Here is a 26,306-nt window from a genome sequence, read left to right on the forward strand (position 1 = left end):
TGTAGGGTCATCGGATCAAGTTGTTGCATTTTTCATACCAGAAAATTCGCCATCTGTATATAAAGCCATAACTCGCCTTCATAAGATTGTAAGCCAGATACACCAGAATCCAGGCACCTGGACTTGGTCCGGTTGGTTTTGGAATGTATTATCTACCTTTGGATGGAAGGTCCTATCCTTCCTAGGTATTGGCTTTCTCATACTATTCAGTTGCTGTCTATGCCTACAATGTGGACCAGCGATTTGTGGTCTGTGTGCCACATCGTGCGTCCCATCACCAAGATTTCATTCGTCCCAGAAGAAAAAAGAAGAACAAATGATGCTATATGAACAGATCAATGGATTGATGAAGATTGATATCTCTTGACGGGCAAGTAGGGGACAAGGAGGGAATGTGGAAATATGGATTTTTCTGATCAGTTATGTCCCCTATCTTGGACCCCAACGGTTTCATGTATGAATCACAAGTACATGTATGCTCCCTCCAGTTCCAGTTATGAAGACGCAAACACATGTGCGTCCACCGTCAACATGTCCTCTTTCAGATCCGCCATGAATAGGCCGGATATTCCATTCCTAAGTATGAAAGGCCACCGGCTTTATATGGTTCACTTATGCCATTTTACAGTCCAGGCAAGTAGGCCCTGATTCTGTCATCAAGCTTTTCTTGCTTTCTGCTTCTGAAGCTCCAGTCTGAGCCTGCATCTGTGACCATGAACTTTGTCTCATTCCCTGCGCGGCTCACGAAGCCTGACATCAGCCTGTTGCCTGCCAAGAAACTGTATTTCACCTTCGAAATTATCTGCTCCGTTCCCTGCCCAATGCATTCCTGTCTAGTAGTTTAAGTAAACATTCTTCCAGCTACCGAGCAAAGGCCCGGTTTCTCTGTCTTTATGCAAGTAATTCATAGCCCTATTACTATGGAAGATTCCTGCCCTCGCATTTAGTGTAGACACTTAGACGCTTGTACACGCACTAACAGTCAGTATAGTCAGTATAGAATAAGATTCTACTCTAAGAGACCTCTCTTTTGGATAACATGGTTCTTTAAACATAGGATGTTAGATATGATTTGGGGATTAGGTTGACTTGACCCTCCAGACTTCTGTCGCCACATGTAGAGTTAAATGTCAAGTCCCCTTCACCCCCTAGTTGCACGTCAATCACACGTCATACTGCTGCGCGCACATCTCTGCCAAGTATTTCTGCTGACATTGCGAAATTATTTCATAGGTCCACCCATATGTGACATCATAACCAATGACGTTTTCCTTGTTACACCCAATTACGCCTCCTTCAGCTACGCATGTGAAATGTTATCTTTACTATCAATTGTTACGCCTCTTGCATTGGCTTCACTGTAATGCCTATTGTATAAAAGTGAATAATTATCAATAATGTATGTACTTCACTTCCTGAACCTTCGTGGTGAAGGAACTTGGAGCAACCGATTATAATCGACCATTGGAATAAAGCCCATTCCAACCTCTAACACCACGGATTCTGCCTCTTATTTACTGAGCTATTTTATTATGTTTCTGTATCAAATTAAGTCCCGGTAATTAAATTATTTACCACAAGTGAATGAGTTTTGGTAAACTCCTAGGGATAGTGGTGCTTGTCTAGATTCACACTGTGAGTCTGTGTGCATTTGGGAACCACTGTGAGAGAAGCATTTGGTAACATCGTGTATTTTCTGACAGATAACTGTTTTAAAACCTGTCATGTTGTCAAGTTTTAGTAGCATTAGAAGCCAGTCTTTGCTTATGCGTTGATTAAATGAGTTAGGCTTTGACACAAAAGTGCAGTCCTGAAATATGTAGATTGTGTGCAGTTCCCTTACCACTTCCACAGTAGTGAATGATTTTTGGTAAACTCCTAGGGATAGTGGTTGTTGTCTAGAATCACACTGTGAGTCTGTGTGCATTTGGGAACCACTGTGAGAGAAGCATTTGGTAACATTGTGTATTTGGTGACAGATAACTCTTTTAAAACCTGTCATGTTGTCAAGTTTTAGTAGCATTAGAAGCCAGTCTTTGCTTATGCGTCGAATAAATGAGTTAGGCTTTGACACAAGAGTGCAGTCCTGAAATATGTAGATTGTGTGGAGTTCCCTTACCACTTCCACAGTAGTGAATGATTTTTGGTAAACTCCTAGGGATAGTGGTTGTTGTCTAGAATCACACTGTGAGTCTGTGTGCATTTGGGAACCACTGTGAGAGAAGCATTTGGTAACATCGTGCATTTGGTGACAGATAACTCTTTTAAAACCTGTCATGTTGTCAAGTTTTAGTAGCATTAGAAGCCAGTCTTTGCTTATGCATTGATAAAATGATTCATGCTTTGACACTAATGTGCTGTACTTTAATATGTAGATTGTGTGTAGTCTCCTTACCCCTTGCACAGTAGTGAATGAGTTTTGGTAAGCTGCTATGGATAGTGTTGCTTGTCTAAAATCACACTGTGAGTCTGTGTTCATTTGGAAACCACTGTGAGAGAAGCATTTGGTAACATCGTGTATTTGCTGCTAGATAATTGTTTTAAAACCTGTCTTGTTGTCAAGTTTTAGTAGCATTAGAAGCCAGTTTTTGCTTATGCTTTGATTAAATGAGTCAGGCTTTGACACAATAGTGCAGTCCTGAAATATGTAGATTGTGTGCAGTTCCCTTATCACTTCCACAGTAGTTAATGATTTTTGGTAAACTCCTAGGGATAGGGGTTGTTGTCTAGAATCACACTGTGAGTCTGTGTGCATTTGGGAACCACTGTGAGAGAAGCATTTGGTAACATTGTGTATTTGGTGACAGATAACTCTTTTAGAACCTGTCATGTTGTCAAGTTTTAGTAGCATTAGAAGCCAGTCTTTGCTTATGCGTTGATTAAATGAGTCATGCTTTTAAACTAATGTGCTGTACTTAAATATGTAGATTGATTGCAGTAACCTTACCTCTTCTAGACTAGTGAATGAGTTTTGGTAAACTGCTAGGGATAGTGTTGCTTGTCTAAAATCACACTGTGAGTCTGTGTACATTTGGGTAAGGATTGTGATAGAAGTGTTTGGTAACATCGTGTATTTGTTGACAGATAACTGTTTTAAAATCGGTCATGTTGTCAAGTTTTAGCAGCATTAGAAGCTAGTCTTTGCTTATGAATTGATAAAATGAGTCAGGGTTTGACACTAAAGTGCAGTATCATGTACTATTCTCTTCACTGTGCCAGAACTGAACATTTTAACGTTTTACCCAGGCACTGTCCTAGCAGTAGTCTGATGATTTAGTCAGTTTCCAAGTACTCATGTTGTGAACCATACATTACTACATAGACTGCTTCAAATGTCTGTGCAGTATGCATGCAGTCTTCTAACATACTATACACTTGTCTTTCACATCTTCAATTCCCTAGTCAGTATCCATACAGTCCAGCAAACATCCTGTCACTCCCTTTGCACTCCTCTAGTGACCCATTCAGTACCAAGTGCTAATCCATTCACTGTGTCAAAAGCCAACCACTTATAAATTCCCCCAGGCACTCTCCTTGCTGTACTCTAATCATTCCGTCATTTCCCAAGTACTCATGCAGTGAGCCAGGCCTTAGCACATAGACTGCTTCAAATGCCTATTCACTATGCATGCAGGCCTCTAACCACCTACACAGTTGTCTTTCACACCCTCAATTCTCCAGTCAGTATTCATACACTTCTAGCAAACACCCTGTCACTAACCCAGTGTGTCTCCTTATAGTACTGTAATCATTCAGTCAGTTAGCATGTAGTCTTTTAGTGAGGTAGGCTTTAGGGCATGAACTGCTTCAAAGTAGTATGCACTATGCATGTAGTGTTTTAACCATCGTCACACTTGTGGTTCAGGGCTATGGTTTCTTAGTCAGTTTTTATATAAAATGTGTTTGTACAGTAATGGAATAGTATAAATTTGAAAGTTATTAATATACATTTATTTGTGATTCTTTTTTACAGATACAGAACAAGAGTGTTTCTCATCTGTTTGCACTCTTCTCGTGCAAGATTGTTTGGATGAAGGGTCCTTCGGTGTTTCATCATACTTGCCGTGCCGTACGAGTATTTCTTGTTAGGATCCCCTTGCAACAGAACTCTTTTGCATATCTTGCATGTGACCAAGGTGGCATTGATCTTTGTTTGCCCCTCGGGAAAAGTAAAGAATTTCCACACCACTGAAGGAAAACGTTGTGGGCGTGGTGCGTCCTCCAAAAATTCATCCTTAGATTCAGTGAATATTTTAAAGCGACAACATTTACAGTTTTTGTAAGTTAAACTTATAAAATGTTGTTAGCTGTAAGCATTTTATATATCTGTGATTTGTATCTTGTGGTATTTTGTTGAGAATAGCATGTTGTTTTTTTTAACAATCTTTTTGATTGTTTTTTTTTTTGCCCGCTGTTAAGTGATGAGTGCGATTGAAATCACTATTTTTAGTGAAATTTAATATATTCTGAGAACAGCAAAAAAGGCAAACAAATTACTTTGTGGAAATTATGCTGTGTTGTAAAAAATTTATTATTACATGTTATAATTTTTTTCCTTTTCTTTCACAGATCCAAATTTAAAAATAAGCAATTTATATGAATTTAGATTGCAATGAAAATCTGAAAAAAATGTGTACCATTTTTTATTGCTATTACTGTGAAGGTAAGTTTAACTAAGTCTCAATATGCAGAATGAGGAGGTCTGCAAGAAGCTACAAAGTTGAAACACGTTTCTAAAAATACTCTGTTTATACCTATGTAGTTTTGAAATCTGACCATAATCAGATATCATGTGACCTGCAAAAAAAGAGATTTGAGGGGTTCATAATATTTCCCATTGTAGCTATTGAAGGACCACAATTATTTCAATCATTCTTCTTTGAACATCTTTGCAGACAAAACTCTGTGCTTACCTTCTATCATTCGCAAGGAATTTTTAAACTGGAAACATGTCACTTTTTGTAACATAGTTACTGCGCAAGACACTCTTTCATATTTACAAATAGAGGAAAAGGCACTCTGTGCACTTTTTATACTCCATGTAAATACAACCTCATCATGCACACCAGTTTGTGTTGAAAGGGTGTTCTATAAGTGCTGTTGTGCATGATTGCACTGAATACTCATAGAACAAGACACATGTCTAGATTTGTCAGAAATCATAAAACTCGATTTGTGTGTGAATGCTGCACCATTCTAAAATTGGTGTAGGAAAGCACAACAAGGAGAATTGTTTTCATTTCTCCACATTTTTACATCTTCAATGCATGCTAAAATGCTCAGCATGCCTTGAAGGAGAAAAATGCCTTTACTGATTGTTTTTGTGCAGGAAGGTGTGTCTTCCTGCACAAAAACAAACAGCACATGACACAGATATCCTTGCACTATGGTGCAAGGGTGCCAGTGTCACCACATGGCTGCAGTTTAAGCAGCCGTGCAGAGAGAAGCATAGATTTGCAACATATTTATGTACATATGTTGCATCCCTGTGCTTCGGAACTACTACAGCTCACTGTAGTTAATGAGGTTACTGTGTGATGCTGCAGCACTTCCTCATAGTTCTGCACTCATACATTCACCATACGCTACTAATGCATTTGTTCAGTCAATTACGTACTACACATACATTCATCTAAACTTTCACAGACAAACAAACAAATATAGCTCTTTTTTTAAACCTGGAAAGTTAGTTCTTAGAAGAACTTTTTTTTTCTTCTTTTTTGTTTTTTAATTTTTTTGTACTTTTTGGAACAATTATGTTATTTTTTTTGTTTTTTTCAAAAGGAAAAAAAGACAACAGGAGGAACAAAACAGTCAACTTCTGCAAAAATAAAAATAAACACAAGTTTATCACTTGTGGTTTTGCTGCGCTCGGCAGATTAGTTCAATTGACTGCTAGCAGTTGTCGTACTTTGAAATTTGGGACCGCGTAGGAGGCAGGGCCCTACCCCTGTCTATCCCGGTATTAGCGAACCACGAATGGTCAATGCGGTATGTACAAGTGCTTTGTATAACGTTTTAGCTATGAATGCACTGTGTATACGTTATTATACATCGCTACGTGGGTTCCATCTTAGAGCGGTGGCCATCTTATGGTTGCCCTCACATAGGCTACATATTATGAAGCAAATACGGGCCTTTGGAGCACATGTGCCTTCCTTTGACTTCTCTGTGACCTGGGCAGCTTGGCCCCGCTGCCCCAGGTCAGTCCGGTCTCACGAGCTCCCCGTCCTTCGCTCCACCTGTGATTAGCATCAGGGCTTGACACACCATAAAGCCTTTTCATCCCACACGAGCCTCCAGCTAATCTCTTTCACACCTGACTGTTCCTGCTTTATGGCTTGTTTTCCAAACAGGAGATGCTCGTGTTTATTGGGGCCTATCGATATCTGATGTGGGATCTGAGCCTTGCTGGGTAAATAATTGTGGGCTGGCTTAACTGGAATGTGGGATGGTCATCATGACTCTGCCTTTTCGTTTGAAATGCATACATGTATATGGCCATATCGTAAACCAAGGAATGTGTGCCTGAAGCAGGATATTTTGTATTTAAGGAGAAGCCCGTTTCTGTGATTTTTGGCAGTCTCCTGAGAACATACACGCTGTTGTACTTCTAGGATACCTGTAATTGGTCTGCAGCCAATAAACTGATCTTTGACTTCACCCAGAAGACTCTGTGTTTCTGTAGGTCTGAAACAGGAAGAACCCGAAGTCATAGGGTGTGTTCCCCTGCACCGCTGGGCTTAAGATTCCCAGTACTTCAGTTGGCGCCCAACTCGGCGCGATTTCAGCGGTACCGGTCCAAGCCAGAGGTTCGTGAGGAGCTTCGTGTGGAAAATCTGGAGGAAGGCCGCCACTTCATCGACCCCTGCATGTCGACGTGGTCCGAAAGTCTTTTCTGCGAGGTTCTCCGCGTCCCGACGGCTACGAAGGACTGCTGCCCTGATTAATCGCCCTGTTTTGGACCCTTGACGATTTTTGGTAGTGTGAAACAATCGAGAGAGTCTTCTGGTGACGCCATTGATCATCGATATTCAGTTAAGTATAAGTGGAGCGTCTCCCAGTTTGAATTTGGTATCCTTCGGGATTATTTTGATTTGGAGTTTGCAAACGCCAAAGCCAGAGGACTCGTGTATTCACGAGACTATCGTAATCGATAATCCTTTGAAGTTTGGAACTAGACTAGTGAGCGAAGATGCCTGGTGCTAGTGTATTTGGAAGATTATTTTGTTTGGGTTGTGGAAGGGATTTCCAGTTAGAGGATTCATGTCCGGTTCCTCCAATTGGAACTCCAACTTATGAGCTTTATGTAAAACATGGCGTGGGCCCCATTGCATATAATGAAGTATGGATCCGATACACCAGAAAGGACGGTGCTTTAAAATGGCCCCAAAATGGTAGTTTCGATACAGATATCTTAGATAATTTGGAAGTTAAATTGTTTAAAAAGAAAGCCCGGCCGGCGATGTTTGATTCTTTCCGCCTATGGTGAAAGGAAGCCAAACAGAAGGAAATTAAGCTAGCGAAAAGGAATAAGAGAGAAAGAGGTATGTCAGTTATGCAAGCATCTGTGCAATTTAAAGATAATGAGGAGGAACAAATGAATGAGCAATTGCACAGACAGCGCAAACTAGGGATCGATAAATGTTACCCTGTTTTGTCACCCCTTGTGCAAGATGAGACAAAAGAGAATGAGAAAGATTCCCTAATGTCCCATTTGCTAAGTTCGCCACCCCTATATGCGCAAAATGCCACAGCACCTCCACAGCTTGTAAATATGCAGCCTCCAGTAAATATGCCGCAAGCCTTCCCACAACCACCAGCTCCTGCACAGCTGGCTCCTATCCCTGCAGTGCAGCCCTCTCAAGGGCCGCCAGTTTTGTTACCTGTTACCCCCACGCTTCCTGCGACTTTGCCTAGCACATCAGCGGCTTCCCCTGGCGCTCCTTCTTACACTACCCAGGAACCTGTATCTGCACCCGCTTTTCTTCCCTCTGTCTATCCCCCAGTTTTCGCCTCAACTTCTCCTTCAGCGCGACAAAGTCTAGCTAATGTAGTTACTAGTTTGATGTCGCCTCTCTTTGGATCATCTAGTGCGACTCCTGGCTTACAGCGTAAGCAATTGCGCAGTCAGCTGCCTGATCCTGAAGAGAAAAAGACATTAGATCATATGGCGCGTAGGTGGATTATTTTTTCTTCACTCTATGATGTGGAGTCAGTTGTTGACGTTTTTCACCAATGGGATGCCCCGAAACAGAGGTATGTGTTCGAGAAAATGTGTGAAATCCTCTGTGAGGAATTGGATGATCATGGTAGAGATCCAAACCCGCAGGAGTTGTGTCGAGTGAGATTCGATTTTGGAAAAGGTACGATTGTGGGCCCCGATGTAAATAGAGCAGTTGCGATCTTATTATCCTTGAGGAATGATGATTGTCAACAGTCGTTGTTTGATCAAGATTTCCCTGTGGGGAGAAAGGGAAAAGCGCGACAATACCCTATGTGAGAAGTCCCTCCGGTATGGAAGGAAGCTGTTGCGGCTAATGCCGCTAATGGTATTGCTGCTATGCCAGCTCATTTTCATCGTGTTTGGGTGCATGTCCCTTGGAAACGATCTGAAGTAATAGCGCTTAAACAGACATTGCCTGACCCCCGTAAAAACCCTGCAGGATATTATAAGGAGTTATCACAAACTGCAGGATCATGAATCATGAATCTAGCTGACATTGATATGTTGTTTGGAAATGTTGTTCCACAGCCTTTGTGGGGGTCAATTCGTAATGTAGATCACGATGCAGAACTAGGTGCTACATGGGCTAATATTATTGCCGCAGACACTAGACAAGTTGGTGGTGCAAAACCTGAGCCTCTGGTAGCAGAACTCCCTGGCAGAATTATTACATATATGAAAACTTTAATGCCCGCGATGCGCGTAAATTGGGATAAATTATCCGCATGTAAGCAGAAGAAAGATGAGACAGTGTCCGATTTCTTTACCAGGTTTGAAGAAACGTTTATCGACCACAGTGGTCAAGACATGAGCACTGAAGGTGGCCAACGGTTATTTGTTGATAAATTTGTGCAGAATCTACTTCCCGAGTTGTGTAAAAAATTAAAAGACTCAGAAAGTTCTTGGGCTGTTTCCTCTTCAGCGAAAATACTGGCTACTGCACAGTATTATGAAAATAGAGACAAAGATGAGAAGGATAGAACAGATAAGAAAACGAAAGAACTGAAAACAAAGGTCCTCTTGCAGCAGGCTTATCCACCACGTGGAGGACAGAATAATTATAGGCAAATACAAGGTATCTATCAGCAGCCCCAACAATTTCAGAATAGTCAGCAAATGAATGGGTATTATCAACCACGAATCCCTGTATCCCAACCAATGTTCATATTGCAAAGAGGAAGGTCATTTTAAATATAGTTGCCCTAAATTAATGCAGCGTAACAGTAATGCGTATGGCGCAAGAGGTAGAGGTGGTCAGCAAGCTCCTAGAGGCAGAGGGCGTGGAAATGCTCCCCAGAACGCGCGTCCTCTTCCGCCTCAAAATACCATAAATAGCTTTGATCAGCAAGCCAACGTGACTGGTAATACAGCTCAGTACTACAATAATGATTATTATGCAGAAGACGACAATGTAGAAGATAACGATTACTAGGACAGCCGTAGACAGAGAGAGGGAGTTGTTTCAGTGCCAGTGGATCAGAGCGGACCTTATGTTAAAGTAACTACAGCAAATGTAACGGAGCCCTTTCTGCTGGATACTGGTGCTGCAAAGAGTTCAATCATGCATTCAAAACTCCCTGGCGCGCCTTTGTCTGGCGAAATGAATGTTTCAGTAGGTTTTTCTGGCGCCCCAGTTAGGAACCCGATTTCTAGTCCTATGTCACTTTCTGTTGGACCTTGTGAGCTAAAAGCACCCCTCATCCTAACAACAGGTTGTGGTGAAAATTTGCTAGGATTAGATTTGCTAAAAAGATTGCATGCAACGTTATATTGTTCTCCCTCAGGGGTACAACTTACATTAAGCAAGAAAGTGATTTCCCCGATGTATTTGTCTAAAAATGCAATGCCACCTGAATTGTCATCCCTTCCGGATGTCCTTTGGGCTACTGGTCCCAATGATGTGGGTCTTTTGGAAATACCGCCATATGTGGTCACTTTAAAAGCCAATGTCAGATTGCCACGTATTCCCCAGTACAAGATCTCCAATGAAGGTCAGAAAGCGTTGTTAGCAATTGTCAGTGATTTGATTAAAAAGGGTGTAATTGAAGAGACAAGAGGCAACGTTTGCAATAGTCCTGTTTTACCTATCTTAAAACGAACGGACCCTTCACAGCCACCTGTTTACAGGTTTGTGATTGATCTTAGAGAGGTTAATAAGATTGTTGTGCCACAGTTTCCAGTTGTCCCTGATATAACTGCCTTGTTAACCATGATTCCAGCCTCCGCTGCATGGTTCTCAGTGATCGATTTAAAGAATGCTTTCTTTAGCATCCCAATTGCAGAGGAGAGCAGAGACATTTTTGGCTTTAGTTTAGGAGGCCGAAGCTTCCGCTTTAAAAGCGCTCCCCAGGGCTACTGTGACAGTCCATAAATATACAGTCAGGCTTTAAAAAAGCAGCTTGATGCATTGGTTTTACCCAGTGGCGCTATCCTTATTCAGTACGTTGACGATTTACTAATCGCCGCGGATACTGAAAAGATTTGCAAAAACGCTACCTTGTCATTGTTGCGTCATTTGTCTGCCTTTCATCACAAAGTGTCTCTCTCAAAGCTGCAATATTGTCGACAAGAAGTGACCTACTTAGGTCATCTCTTATCGAAGGAGGGAATGAAACTGACCCCAGAAAGAATTCAAGCCATTGCACAGTTGAGTGTGCCAAGAACACAGAGAGAAGTGCGTGCTTTCTTGGGCATTACTTCATACTGTAGGCATTGGATTCCCAATTTTTCTTTGTTGGCAAAACCTTTGTTAGCATTAACATGCAAAGACACACCGAATCCTATCCCATGGTCTGAAGAGTGTCAGAAAAGTTTTTTGGAATTGCGTAATGCATTATGTTCAGCTCCTGTGTTGGGTACCCCTGACTACAGCAAGCCTTTTACATTGTATGTTCATGAAAAAGATGGTTGCGCATTATCAGTGTTAACACAGCCTTTTGGCGATAGACCGCGTCCATGCGCATATTTTTCGTCAACCTTGGACCCGGTAGCGAGGGCATTGCCAAGTTGTCTGAGAGCCACAGCTGCCGCAGCTATGTCTATTCGACAGTCTGCTGGCCTAGTAATGGATAATACATTGATTGTTATGGTTCCACATGCTGTGGACACATTGTTAAACAGGACCAAGACGCAACACTTAACTAGTGCGCGACTATCCGGATATGAGTTGACACTGTTAGCAAATCATATACACATAAAGAGATGCAACACGTTGAATCCAGCTACACTATTACCAATTCCAGCAGACCTAGATGAGATTGAGCAACATGATTGTTTGTTCAGAACAGAAGAAGAGACAAAAGGGAGAGTAGGTCTTAAAGATACTCCCCTGACTGAGTGTGATGGTACTTTATGGGTGGATGGTTCGTGTTTCAAGCTTCCGAATGGTGATACGACTGCTGCATATGCTATCACGACTTTGCACACGATTGTGGAAACTGCACGTGTGCCACAAAATTCGGCTCAAGCAGCAGAATTGATTGCCCTTACGAGAGCATGCGTACTGTCTGAAGGAATGAAAGTGAACATATATACGGATAGCCAGTACGCCTTTGGAGTGGCGCACAGTTTTGGGCGATTGTGGAAAGAACGTGGGTTCCTGACTTCGCATGGAGCTAAGATTCAGAATGGCAAGTTGGTGAATGATCTCCTTGAGTCGCTGACCCTACCGTCACAAGTTGCGATTATGAAATGCAGTGCGCACAAGAAAATCACTGATGATGTTGGTCGTGGTAATGCGTTTGCTGATGAAGTCGCGAAAGAAACAGCAAAAGATATAAAGACTCGAATGTATGTTGCAGGCCCTGCAAGATGGGTTGGTGATGTTGGAATGTGTGAAAACACAATAGAGAGTGTTAAGTCCCTTCAAGCTGAAGCCACAGAGAAAGAGTTGAGCAAGTGGAGAGAAAGTATGGGTAAGTTGGATGAGAATGGTTGTTGGATTGATCTGTCAGAACATAGGCGATGGTTGTTACCTGATGCATATGTGCTTCCAGTGGTTACTATGGCACATGGAATGGCACATATCAGTACGAAAGGAATCTGTAAGTTGTTGGCTCCAGTATGGCAGAATGCTGGAATTCCCAAGTGTGCAGAGAATGTGGTCAAGAATTGTATGGTATGCTTGAAATACAACCCTGGAAGGGGAACCCCAACTCCAGCTGGTCATTTTGCGCCTCCATCATATCCATTTGAAGTGTTGCAGCTAGATTTTATCCACATGGAAAGGTGCAACAACCTGAAATATGTATTGGTGGTTGTCTGCGCTTTTTCAAAATGGATAGAAGCCTATCCCCTAAAGGACAACACTGCTCTGTCCACAGCCAAAGCCCTTGTGAAGGAATTTTTCCCTAGGTTTGGAATGCCAAGAATGGTGTGGAGTGACAATGGGAGTTAATTTGTAGGTAAAGTGATGAAGAATGTGTGTGAGGGACTAGGTATAAAGCAAAAGTTCCACGCTGCAAATCACCCCCAATCAGCTGGATTAGTGGAGCGCTACAATGGTGCTCTAAAACTCAAATTGGCCAAAATCCAGGCGAGCTCCGGTCTTAAATGGCCTGACGCTCTGCCTCTAGCACTCCTGTCCACCAGAATGACCGTACACTCACGAGTGGGACTTAGCCCATACGAGGTGGTTTTTGGCCGCCCGGCCAATGTATGGGGTGTACCAAGACCGACAAAATTCAGTGAAATCGAACATCCAGTACTGCTTGATTATTTGTACGAATTGACGGCTAAATTGCGTGTTTTACACCAACAGGTGCATGATACTCTCCCCCAGGCCTCTGAGGCTCCAGGACAGCCTATCGACCCTGGCACATGGTTTCTGGTGAAGAATTTCCAGCGCAGAAACAACGATGAGCCCCGTTGGATTGACCCTCATCTTGTACTTCTGTCTACAAGATCAGCTGTTTGAGTAAAGGGGAAGAAGAACTGGATCCACGGCGCCCACGTCAAAAGGATCCCTTTGCCTCTGCCGTATGACCAGTGGGTCCAGGAGGGTATCGCTGACTCTGAAACAGACACTGTACCTCGTTTTGTGCCGTTCAGTGATGCACGCGTAAGAGGCACAGCTTCAGCACAGGAAAGTGACGTTATTTTACAAGAAGCTGTGCCACCGTCAATTCGATTGGACACCCCAGAGCCTGAACTCTTGTTCCAAGATCAGACAGTACCTGGCCGTTTCCACTACAATCTAAGACCAAGGCCTATGGACAAATAAATATTCTTTTTCTTTTTACCTTTCTATTTTTTGATATCATAGTTCTCCCATCTGAAGGACTTTCTTGATTTTTGTTTTTCGAACCACCATCCGGGTTCAGCCGCAGGGTCGCGGTGCCAAGACTTTGGGGTACAGGCCGAAGACGTTAGGTGAACGGTTCTGGTTGGTCTAGGGCGTTCCCTGGACTGACAGGCGTACCCCTTAGCAGAAGATACTCACCCGCCGCGAGCGGCACGATTAGAGGATGGAGTTTTTCAAGATGGAGAGACTCGCTGAGGAAATGAACTTTAAAACGAAAATATGTAAAATAATGAAGAGCAAACGTTTTGTATTTTTATGTTTGTTTATATTATGTAGTATGGTAGTGTTTACTGTAGGATTTGTATTCTTCTCCTCTCAAGAGCCCATTGCACCCACTGTACAGCCTATACCTCCTCCTACTGTCTCCTAACACTCTTTTCACCCTCTGCCTGAACATGAACAAGCTAGACGGTCTGAATTTGTAAACAACTCGTTTATTCAGCTCCTGCACCAGCACCAACTAGTCATGAATACAACCAATTGCTGGGTGTGTGGTTTAATGCCACATACCATTAATAAGGGTATTCCTTATCTAGTGCTGCCGTTTAGTTACAATGGATCGTCATGGGCATTCCAGACCACGTTTCTCTTTGCATTAGACGCCTACTCCCCGCGACAACCGCGTTCCATCAGACCTAGTACAAATAATAAAGCTTTAATGAAAGGAGTTGCCGATATGAGCAGAGATATCGATGCATACTCATCTATTCTCAAAGAAGAGTTGAGAGCTTATGTAGGGTGGAACGCAACGGGGTATAGTATTAGTCTGGGGGAAAAACAGCGAAAAATGTCATCCCCAATTTAGGTTGTAGCCCACATAGGTCGGTTCTGTTTGCAAGGTAATGGTCAGAATCCAAGAGCTCAACTGGGGAGAAGTGACTGTACTGAAACGTACACTTTTCCGTCACAGTTTTCCCCTGCGTTTTTGGCTGCCAAGGGTACATATTTTATCTGCAGTGACCGAGCATATACATGGTTGCCCCCTGACTTCTCAGGCACATGTTATATTGCAAATCTGCTACCGCCAACATTTACTGCCGCCTCTGACTATCACAAAACCAGAGTTGTGAGAGGCGTGATTAGTAAGGAGGATACTGCCGGTCAGGAAGCGGGAGACTTCTTTTTGGGTTTTCTGCCGTTTTGGGGACTGACTCGTGTGGTTGAATCCACTGTTAATGTTACGGCTGGTGCCCTTGGTAATTTGACAGCTGAGCTCCAAGCGGATTGCCTCATGACTTTGCAGAACCGCATGGTTCTAGACGTTATACTTGCAGACCGCGGTGGGGTATGTAAGGTTATCCAATCTAGTTGTTGCATTTTCATACCAGACAACGCTCCAACAGTTTATGAAGCCATCTCCAAACTACATAAAATATCTGAGTCCATACACGTGGATAAAGAAGATTGTCACTGGTGGGGTGGTTCTGGGAACTGATATCTGCCTGGGGTTGGAAAGTTCTGATGGTCATTGGAATGATCTTAGCCATGCTTTTCCTGTTCTGTCTGTGCATACAGTGTGCTCCTGCGATATGTGGCCTCTGTGCTACATTATGTGTAAGGAAACCTGTGTCGAGGGATGAGCTAAGTAATAGGATGATGCTACAGCAACATCTCCATGACTTCATGAATATTGACCTAGACTCGGATTGAAATGAGTATAGTTATTGCCTATGTAAGGGCAAAAGGAGGGTCTGTCGTACTTTGAAATTTGGGACCGCGTAGGAGGCAGGGCCCTACCCCTGTCTATCCCGGTATTAGCGAACCACGAATGGTCAATGCGGTATGTACAAGTGCTTTGTATAACGTTTTAGCTATGAATGCACTGTGTATACGTTATTATACATCACTACGTGGGTTCCATCTTAGAGCGGTGGCCATCTTATGGTTGCCCTCACATAGGCTACATATTATGAAGCAAATACGGGCCTTTGGAGCACATGTGCCTTCCTTTGACTTCTCTGTGACCTGGGCAGCTTGGCCCCGCTGCCCCAAGTCAGTCCGGTCTCACGAGCTCCCCGTCCTTCGCTCCACCTGTGATTAGCATCAGGGCTTGACACACCATAAAGCCTTTTCATCCCACACGAGCCTCCAGCTAATCTCTTTCACACCTGACTGTTCCTGCTTTATGGCTTGTTTTCCAAACAGGAGATGCTCGTGTTTATTGGGGCCTTTCGATATCTGATGTGGGATCTGAGCCTTGCTGGGTAAATAATTGTGGGCTGGCTTAACTGGAATGTGGGATGGTCATCATGACTCTGCCTTTTCGTTTGAAATGCATACATGTATATGGCCATATCGTAAACCAAGGAATGTGTGCCTGAAGCAGGATATTTTGTATTTAAGGAGAAGCCCGTTTCTGTGATTTTTGGCAGTCTCCTGAGAACATACACGCTGTTGTACTTCTAGGATACCTGTAATTGGTCTGCAGCCAATAAACTGATCTTTGACTTCACCCAGAAGACTCTGTGTTTCTGTAGGTCTGAAACAGGAAGAACCCAAAGTCATGGGGTGTGTTCCCCTGCACCGCTGGGCTTAAGATTCCCAGTACTTCACAGTAACATAGTAGTTTGTTGCATTTAATGCAACTAATTTTTAGTTTTCCAAATTCTGGACGTATGTCCGGGTGAGTGCTCGATGGTGATGCTGCAAAAGTGCTTGCCACTGCTGGCTGAGGCTGCTGTCGGAGTCTTCTGCATTCCTGCTTGGCCAGGTTCACGGGATGCAGAGCCTTCAGGTGTTTTAACATACTCGCAGTCCCACAAGAGTATTTTTTTGATGGATCTCCTCTGAACAGCACTGTTTGACATATTTTACATGTCACTTTAGTTGAATTAGTTTTATTTTGTCTTTCTGGGAAGGTAAAAAATTTGCACACCACAGAGGTGTGTCTTTCTGTGCGTGGAGGTTCCACAACAAATTCCTCATCGGACTAATGGTCTGATTCTGATGGTGGCTGCTGTGCAGTTTCTTCTAGTTCTAAGGTGTGAGATGTTCCTCCAAAGAAGCTCAAAGAAGAATGATTGAAATGGGTTGGGTCTTTCAATAGTTAGAATAGGAAGTGTAATGAACCAATCAAATCTCTTTTTTTGCAGGTCTCATGGGATCCGCGCACCCTGCGCTTACGCATCACGCAGCCAGCGCGCATCCGCGAAATTCAATTAAAAAGAAATATAGGATTAGATATAAAAATATATTACTTTTAAGACTAGTTTAGAGTTTGTCTTCAATTAATATTCACATGAAATACATATATATATTTTTTTTAAATATTTCGCCGGATCCGTGCACCCATCACGTCATACACGCATATGACGCATCGCGGAAGCGCGCATACGTCGCGTTACGTACATCGTACGTGTCGCGTAAAGGCTTGGAGTCGCATACCGGTCGCATTGGAAACACGTACCCAACGCATACCGTGCGCGGAGGCTTTTGTGTAGGGATCGAGAATGGTGCGCAGAGGGTGCACGAATCCCCAAAAAATGGAAAAAAAAATAAAACATAAAGTTTTGAAAATATAGTTTAAAAATAGTTTTAAAAATATATATAAAAAAAATTTAAAACCCAATAAAAACAAAATATTTTTTAATTTTTAAAAGAATTCATTGAAAAAATAAGTTTAAAAAATGGTGATAAAATAGTATTTCAAAAAAACATAATTAATGAAATTGACACACTGAAATTGAAAAATATAGAAATCCAATGAAAATCATTAAACATGATATCTTTAGAGATAAGTTATAGATAGGAATTAGCATTTACAAAACCTTTGAAATTCACTGAAAAAACTATAGGTTTCATGCACGTTATAGCTAGGAATTGGCATTTAAAAAACCTTTGAAATTCACTGAAAAAACCATAGGTTTCAGGGGCGTTATAGTTAGGTTTTGGCATTTTAAAAACCTTACAAATTCACTGAAAAAACTATAGGTTTTAGGGGCGTTATAGTTAGCTGGACATTTCCCTCATACAAAACCCTGGAAATTCCCCCGTTATAGTTAGTTCAGCTAACTATAACTCGCGCCCCCGCAATGCACTGCTGATGACGTCACATATTACATCACTCATGACATGGTCAGTGACATCACTGATGACATCACTGATGACATCACTGATGACATCATCCATGTGATAAATTAGTGCATCTTCTCACACCCTAATATAACCTTTGATACACCGACTCAAAATTTCAGACGGCCATTTTGAAACCCATAGATACTCCAATACCAATAACTACATACCCACTCATTAACTCTTAGGTCTACATACACCTCCACTCACTCACCTGTACAGTCACTCATACTTACAGTCACTCCGTACAAGACTATCATATGCATTAATACACCTATATAGACACTCAACACACCGCCAATCATCCATTGAGGTACTGACACACCTAGTCAGTCGTGCAAGTAATTAAACACAGTCCAGTTTACTCACCTATACAGTTAAACACACTCAAGTTCGCTTACTCATAAAAATAGTACCACATTCTTACACTCTTATACAATCATTGATACAAGCACACACTCATCCATACAGCCACTCTCACAATCACACACTCTCACATATACCCACTTATATACTCTTACACACATATATACTGCCTTTCACATATGTAGTTAGTCACACATGTACCACTGAGATATACATTCAATCCCTAACACACCCATACATACACTCACCCAACCATACAGTCCATCACAGATGCACTCTTAAAACCATGCACCCATAGAATCACCCACTCACACATCTATGCATAGAGTCACACACACCCTACCCACACAAACACTCAGGCACCCATAGAGATACTCAGACAACCAATCAATAACCCATATAGACACTCATATAGCTATTCACAAAACCATGCAGCCACTTATACACCTACACACAAACACATACAGACATTCACACAGTTTAGTCACTAGTCTGCAGTAAGATACATTTAATGACTCACTTATAGAGTCAGTTACGCACCTAGAAAATCATCCATTCACACACTTGTACACCCACTCATTCTTCAACAGACGTTTCCCTATATATATTAAACATATTAAAACTGTACAGAAACACATACTCACTGGATGATGTCATCAGTGATGTCATTTGAGATGTCACCAGTGATGTCATCAGTGATGTCACTGACCATGTCATGCGTGATGTAATATGTGACATCATCAGCAGTGCATTGCGGGGGCGCGAGTTATAGTTAGCTGAACTAACTATAACGGGGGAATTTCTAGGGTTTTGTATGAGGGAAATGTCCAGCTAACTATAACGCCCCTAAAACCTATGTTTTTTTCAGTGTATATATATCTATGTATATGTATATATATTGACCTGTAACAAATTAAATCTACAAAAGGAAGGGTGACATATTGATATGGGAAACTCCTAAAGCAGAAAGCGAAAACAATCACAGACCGCCCAACTTCTTGTGGGAGAAAAAAAATATAAGCTCTCAAAACAATTAGAACATCCCACAGGAATGGGTTAGAACCCATATTGGCCGTCTGTAGGAACAAGCTAAGACTGTTCAATTTAAACTCTAGAAGCTCCTTGTTGACCCCAGGAAGAATGACCACGGCCAGGTGACAACCCGTTAGAACAGGAGCAACAAGGGACCAAAAAATACAAACTGCCCTATGTAACTGAATCAAGTTAGCTGGCATTTTTCCAAGGTGAAGGATGAGACTGTGCAGTGCAACTGGAAATGTGGATGATGTGGCATGGTAAAGACAAGAATGCTCCCGAATGTCAAGGCACACAGAACCACAACCAGATTCCTAGACCTGGGTTTGGTGGTGGCCAACCGACTTATTAGCACGCGCAGGAAATCAGCGGATCCCCCAACAGTACAAGCATGGTCTCTCTCAACCCTGAACTGGGCTAGGGCAGAGAGCACGGCCTTGCACAAGAAAGACGTCCTGGGATTATGCAAAGAGCCGCTCTCGTCCCAATGGAACACAATACTAGTGTCACTCCAGAATACCCTAGCTCAAGGAGACTCTGTCGACACCGGAAGCACAGGACATGCCGAATCCAGCCAATAATCACGAAGACCCCTACAGATAACCGAGACACAATCCCTACACAAATACATGTGAAACAGACAGGCGGACGGATCCCGGGGACATACAATCATCTACAGGGGAAACATTCACGAGGCCACAACATCACGTAGGAAACAGGTAAGTATCCTGGTCACTTGATAAGCCCCCCCCTCGCTACCCCCCCCCCAATGTTTTCTATGCTAATAAGTTCGATGATAGAGGTCTGTGACAATTAACGGAGTGACGTAGGCATAAACATATGAATGTAAGGTCGCACACAACATCTACAAGCTCGTAGTACACTTCCCAGAGTGTAGCAGAACTCCGAATGGCATGCCTCTCCTGCTCTAGTAAAACGTAGATCAAGTTAAAACAGAAGTTAATGTATCAGTTCATTTACCGACGTTAAGCAGAGGAGGTTAAGGTCATCCGTTATTTCCTGTGATGTAAACACAGGCAATGATCAGAACTAAGTGATGTTTGCAAAATGCTTATATTTAATGTTGCGGTATGCTCTTTTTTTCTTTCTGGAAAATCTTAATAAAACAGATTTAACAAAAAAAAGGTAGTAACATCACACATTTAAGAAATACAAACATAGTTATTCCCATGACGAAGTCAGTAAAAGAAATGCTTTTTGTTTTAGTGGAAGAAAACTTTTAAAAATAGAAAAATAAAGAAAAAAAGAATGCTCCCGAATGTTAAGCCTTTGACCCCAGTATCCATCTATATGTCATTTTATGTACTGCACTTGGTAGAGTACAGTACATTGGGCATGTAGCACAAAAGAAGTTTGACCTATGCGGCCTTTTGCCTAAACCTGAGCCATTTGCCTTGTACTGGACTTTGTGGAGAATTTCCTGATAGCCAGCCGTACATCAGTCTTAGCCAGTGACAAGACCTCCTGCATAATAGTACATTTTTCTTTCGATAGTTCCACGAAGCCGCGGTATGTACATACTTCTAAATTATAACATAAGACAAAAGTTTATTCTTTAGGCGTCATAAGTCAATTTCATTGATGATAGAGGGGAGCTGGGTGGTCATTCCCTGTGACTGCTTAGCACATTGGAATTGGGGTACAGTTTTCATTGCCTTTGGACTTTTAGATGGTTTTGATAATTAATAAAGCTAAGTAAAAGGTTTAACTAATTTGTGACCAGAGGATCAGTTATTAGGTCCATGCCTTCGTCCTACTCGGAAACACCGTAGAGTTACAGGTCTTAAAACCACCAGTATTGTAGATAATACTGAGTACAGTTTTCAGTTATTATCTCACGGCAGCGGGTAGCCATGACAGACTGTCTGCACAACTGTTTAGTGGTTCTCTCCAGAGAGGTCTTCTCTAAGGGCTAACTCACAAATGTCCAGAGGGGAGGGTTGATTGGGTTTCACATCTAGGGAGCCAGTTAAAATGCTTGTGTGACTGTTCTGTACATTACAGTGAAGAAGTCCTTCAAAAGAAGTGTCCCTAGGAAGATCAGGACATGATTTTATACTATTGGTGCAGGAGGTTCACAGGTTAAGACGTCATTCAACCCACCATAAGGAGCTTTCCATCTATTACTGGAAGTGTTGTACTGTGCCCTTATTTCACAATATTGTAATTCTAATTCATTTGAGAACAAATTTCATAGTAGATGTCAGAGGTAATCGCCGACGTTAACAAACCGAAAGCAGAGCACAACATGTTGCTGTATGTAGCCAGATAAAAACAACAATTTAATATCGTCTTTTTTGTAATTTCAGGCTTTGGCCCTTTCAAGAATCACATTGTGAACTCTAGTTGGGAGGCGGTCAAAGTAAGTACAATGCACTAAAAAAGCTATAGAGCTATTAATCTGTGTATGTAGAGCTCAAAGCTTGCTTCAAAGCAGAAATTACCACCCCGTGGAGAGGGGACAAAGAAGGGATTTCCTAGTAAAATATATATAAAGGGGTACAGAAAGAAAAGAAAGGTGCAGATGTAGATCACACCAGAGAGAATAGATTTACAAATAGAGTCTTATCGGAGTCCGTCTGTCGTCCTAGGATGTTACCTAAGAGCGTGATGTGCCGTGTTCCCTTCTGGAAGTGGAAGATGCGAGTGGCCTACCAGACCTGTAATGTTCAGGAGAGGGAGTAGGATTTTCAGCTCCTCAAAGGGCAGCAGGACAAAAGCAGTAATGATTCCTTCACCGTCCTGCACGTTCTGGTTTCCTTCCTCACAATGTTGCTGCTGTGTTTGTTGTAATGCCCACCAGATAGCATTATCGTACTTGCAGAGTTTGGAAGGTGCGCAGGTTTGCTACATTGAAGACAGATATCTAATGGAAAGGGTGATCCAGTTAAACATCTTCAGTCCACTGATTATACAGGACTCAACATGAAGTGCACACTTTAGGGTACATCGGAGCAGGGTGTTGTCTCACCAAGACGTTACAGATGTTTGGAGAGCAATTATAAACTCTGAAAAGAGGAGCAAGGTGGTGGCTTGACAAGTGGTGCAGCTGTTGTTTAGGTTCATTCCTGAGGGACATCCTTGGACATACACATGTTTGCTGTTGGTAGCGAGCATAAAGTCTGTCTTCAAAGGCATGATGTATACATAGGATACTGAAATCCAGGCTTGGAAAGATAAGAAGCAGTCTTTAAGATTGTTTGTCATTTTGGTAATGCAGCCTTGAGACAAAGCTATGCATCACCCACATACTGATGTATCTTGGCATACTGGTTAGCCACAAGGACTGCAGACGGTTCCTCGTAAAGTTACTGATGACAGCATGGATCACAGAGAGATGTTGCAGGGATAGGCTCCGACATGGAAGAGTTCATCTGGATGATCTGGAATCCATTGCTCAGACATAATAAGGAGCCATTACAAGACAATGCCTTCAAAAGCCATTTTCGATGACATAGAGTTGGGCAGAAGTTGATTGTCAGTGGTACTAAATTCTGATGATAGGTCAACCAGAATACAGAGAGTAGGGTTATTGTTGTCAGTAATCACAAATGAGTCTTTGACTACTTGAACAATAGAAGTTTCTTTGTTGCAGTGTGGCCTGAAATCAGTGTCAGTTGTTGAGACTGTCGGAAATACGAGTTGGGTTTCTTCGGCAGTGGTTTGATTGGACCCTACCTGTGAGAGTCATAGAAGATAACCAGGGTATGAGAGATGTTGACTTGAGTAGTGGTAGAGATGACCTTCCATATTGAGTCTGGTCAGAGGTCATCCCCAAGGAAAGAGCACTTCAATAAGTTGAAGAATTTGAGAGATTGTGAATGGAAGGAGTGTCTAGTATTTCCATTTGGGAGCATTGTGAACTGGCATCCAATGGTCGTTTGTTGCTGCTTCTTTGTCTTTGATAGGTTGTTGGGCATTGTTGATCTCTTCCTTGGAAAAACGTGTTGATGCTGGTGCACTTTTCAAAGGAGCATTTGAGTGAAAAGTATTTGGTAGGATAGTGCTTGATGGCCTTGAACAGTGGTCTGGTTCTGTTGGAGGCTTTGGTGATGATGGCAGTGACATACAGTGTTGGCATTCAGGTTGTGCTTGCTGCAAAATATGTATATATTCTTCAGAGACACTGATTTCAGTTTTGTCGATCCCAAGTTTACTGACTTGTGAGTAGCACAACTTAAGAGCGAGTGTATATCATATCCTGTGGTTGAAGTCAGAGTAGAGAGCTAACATCAGTATAATGGAAAGATGAGTCAGCCATGTAAATCAGTTTCACATGGTGTGCATCAAAATGGATGTTCTTTAAGAAACAAAAGCAACGCTGTTGCTGGTTGATTTCAACTGCCCTCGATAAGAAGCTTGTAGTGGGGCTGAAAGATGGAAATGGCTGCATGGTCAGTCCAGTCAAGATGTTGCAGGCAGTGATAGGGAGAGTTGGTTAAGGAGTGCAGATGAAGTTGAAGATTCACCCTTAAAACGAGTTTTCATATCCATGTTGGGCTTCTTCAGCAATGATGTGCTCCAACTCTTCTTGAGATAGTCAGAAGATGACTTGGATTAGAGATGCGTTACTGGAATATGAGTAGTGGTCTGAGAGTCTTGGTGGATATGACCTTTACTGCTGAGGCTGGGAAGAGGTCACCCTTTTGGGTTTTGCGAGGTCGAGAAAGCACATTCAATGGAGAGTGTGGATAATAGCTCTATTAAGGAGCATTTTGAGTTGGTATCATGTGGTATTGGTTGCTTCTTCTTTGTCTTTGATATTTTGTCTGCTTTTTTAGTTCAACAAACTTTTGTTGATGTCAGTGTACTTTTCAATGCAGTGTTTTAACAGAAGATATTGGGTGAAGCGGATACTATGCTTGAATGCCTTAAACATTTAACCTGCTTCTGTTGGTAACATTGTTGATGATGCTGAGTAGGCTGCATGGACCTTCATGATGAGCTTCCTGCAGGCGGTGGAGAGATTCTTCAACGACACTGAACTGAGCTACATTTTGTTATATGCACCAGGTTGAATATGGCTATCTAAGCTGCCTTAGGAGCTGCATCACCTAGGATGTGGAATCCATTACAGGAATATGGAGTTTGAGCTTATGGTTTTGGTAAAGTCTGACATCTAAGCTGTGAAGGTGATGCTGGTTCTGTGAGGTCAATAGATTTGGTGACCTCAAAGATTTGGTGATTTGGCTGCAGAAAGCACAAAATTACTGCAGAGGAGCCTTACGTAGCGGAAAGTGAGTTGCTGCTGGATTGTACAGGTCATGATGACATTGATACCTCTTCTATTCTACTAGGTCGCTGTGTTGGATTCTGTAATCTTATGTACCCAGGATATAACCTGGGGGTTTGGAAGAGAACCAGATCTCAAAGAATATGGAATTGGGATTGTATGTGGTGATGGTGTGATTATGTCGGCTCCATTCTGGACTGTGGGGTAATCTGTGATCAACATGAAACAAAGTATGTGCTTAATGAGGTTGCCGTGATGAGTTGGAGGAAGATAAGTTTCTTTTGGTTGGCTTAGCACAGATGGTGTGACCGACTGCAATGTTTGAACGAGATGGTTAGTATGCTCAATGGAGATGTAGGTAGTATCCATATGTTTCTAGCTAGGTAGAAGAAACCAGCTGGGAAGAATAAACTAGAGACATGGTTTATAGTTGTAGACCCTTAACTGCCCAAAGAGCCTTGTCTTGCCCTCCCATTGTTTTGGACACTCTGTCTACGATACCCTGGTGTTGGAGAAGAAGAAAGAGGAGTTTTTGGGCGACTGGATAGTTCTTTTCTTGTGAGGATGTCCTGTGACCACACCCCCAAATGGCTGTAAATAAGACTTTGCCTGCGTCAGGCCTTTTTCTTTTGCTTCCTGTTTACTTTGATACTTCCAGTTTCTAGAGCATCCAGTCACTTGCATTCCACCTGTATCTGTGTAGACAATCATTTAAGTTACTGATAAAAAGATGATTAAAGATGATTATTGCAACAAAGCCTTTATCTTCTAACAGTACATTCTCCTCTGTCCAAATCTACACGGTGCAATCTCTCCTAATCCCAAGCCACATTCCTACACACAACCATTCTGCCTCTGCCACCACAGTTATCACCTCGGTTTACAAGACCCTAATAACTTGGCTGCTATGCTGAGAAGGTAAGGACCTTTGAAGCACTTTTATTGTCTGAACTGAACAGCTGCATGCCCCCAATTGACTGTACATCACTGCATAAAAAACACACCTAAATTAAGTTCAACTATCCACACTGTGAATCCACTAAGAATTCTACCAGTTTTCTTTGTTCAATAGAGGAAAAGGTTCTGCTGACTAGTGGTAGAGCCAAGGTGTACCCTCATCCATAGTAAATGGTTGCTACTGTCCCTCTGGAACCACCCTATGAGGAGTCTGATAGTTTAACCTTTACCCCTGGTGAGGAGAAGGCATGTAGCTCCCTTTTCCACAGTTAAAATCCATGCAGGCTCCCCATAGTGCAGTTTTTTCCACTCCCACTGTGTTTATGTAGTGAACTGTGTGTCACCCAACTTGCTTGTGGGTTGTGTACTCGCGCTGACATTGGTGTGCACAGAGAATATATGCTGCACAACTGTGTCCTCCACGAGGACATATTGCATGCAGCACACAGTTGCAGTTATCTTGCACTGGTCACACCATTCTAGCCATCCTCTCACTGAATAAGGCCCTGTAGCTGCTTCTTAGAGACTCCATGGCTTCAACTTTATCTTATTTCCTTCTTTGTGTAGTAAATCTTTATTGAGAGATTAAAGGTATATACATTCATAAAAGTATAATACATCATAGTAGACCCATAAAAGTCTAGTGATTTAACATATATATTATAATATAAAGAAGAAAAAACTTGTATATAAGAAAGGAAAGGGGAGGAAATAGGAGAAATGAAATAAAAGACTTATCTGCCTTTTAGCTAAGATCAAGTTTAGTATCTGTTCTTATCAGTTTATCTAATTTCCGACTGCAATATGCATTCAGACCAAAGTCCTGCAAGAGTACAGAATACTCACAAAATAGGTCCTGCTGCTTGGCAATTCTTGCTGCAGATACCCCAAAGATAATCTGACCTCTGTTCAAGGGTGTATGTTTTTTAGGGGCTCAAACAACATCATATGGCCATCTGTGGCCTCCATTTTGTTTTCTGTAAATGACAGTCAGGAAATCAGAGAGACCCCACTCAAAAGGTCGACCTTACTTTTCCGAGAATCTCCATTTTGTATTCCGGTTACTGATTACACTATCCTTCATTTTGAAAGTC

At 42.2% G+C, this 26,306-nt stretch overlaps 1 protein-coding gene across 3 annotated transcripts in view; it reads left to right on the plus strand.

Annotated features, from left to right (window-relative positions):
* PGPEP1L (pyroglutamyl-peptidase I like) overlaps nucleotides 1-26,306 on the plus strand; it is a 319,258-nt gene that overhangs the window by 245,139 nt on the left and 47,813 nt on the right. For all 3 annotated transcript variants that reach the window (XR_014978843.1, XM_085644510.1, XM_085644511.1), the window contains exon 3: nucleotides 21,332-21,384. Coding sequence is in view for 2 of the 3 variants with exons in the window: in XM_085644510.1 (XP_085500636.1) it covers nucleotides 21,332-21,384 (53 nt within the window). In the remaining variant the exon portion in view is untranslated. The remainder of the gene's footprint in view (nucleotides 1-21,331; nucleotides 21,385-26,306) is intronic.

This window comes from Triturus cristatus, chromosome 3_1 (assembly GCF_964204655.1).
Source record: "Triturus cristatus chromosome 3_1, aTriCri1.1, whole genome shotgun sequence".
Classification (NCBI taxonomy): Eukaryota; Metazoa; Chordata; class Amphibia; order Caudata; family Salamandridae; genus Triturus; species Triturus cristatus.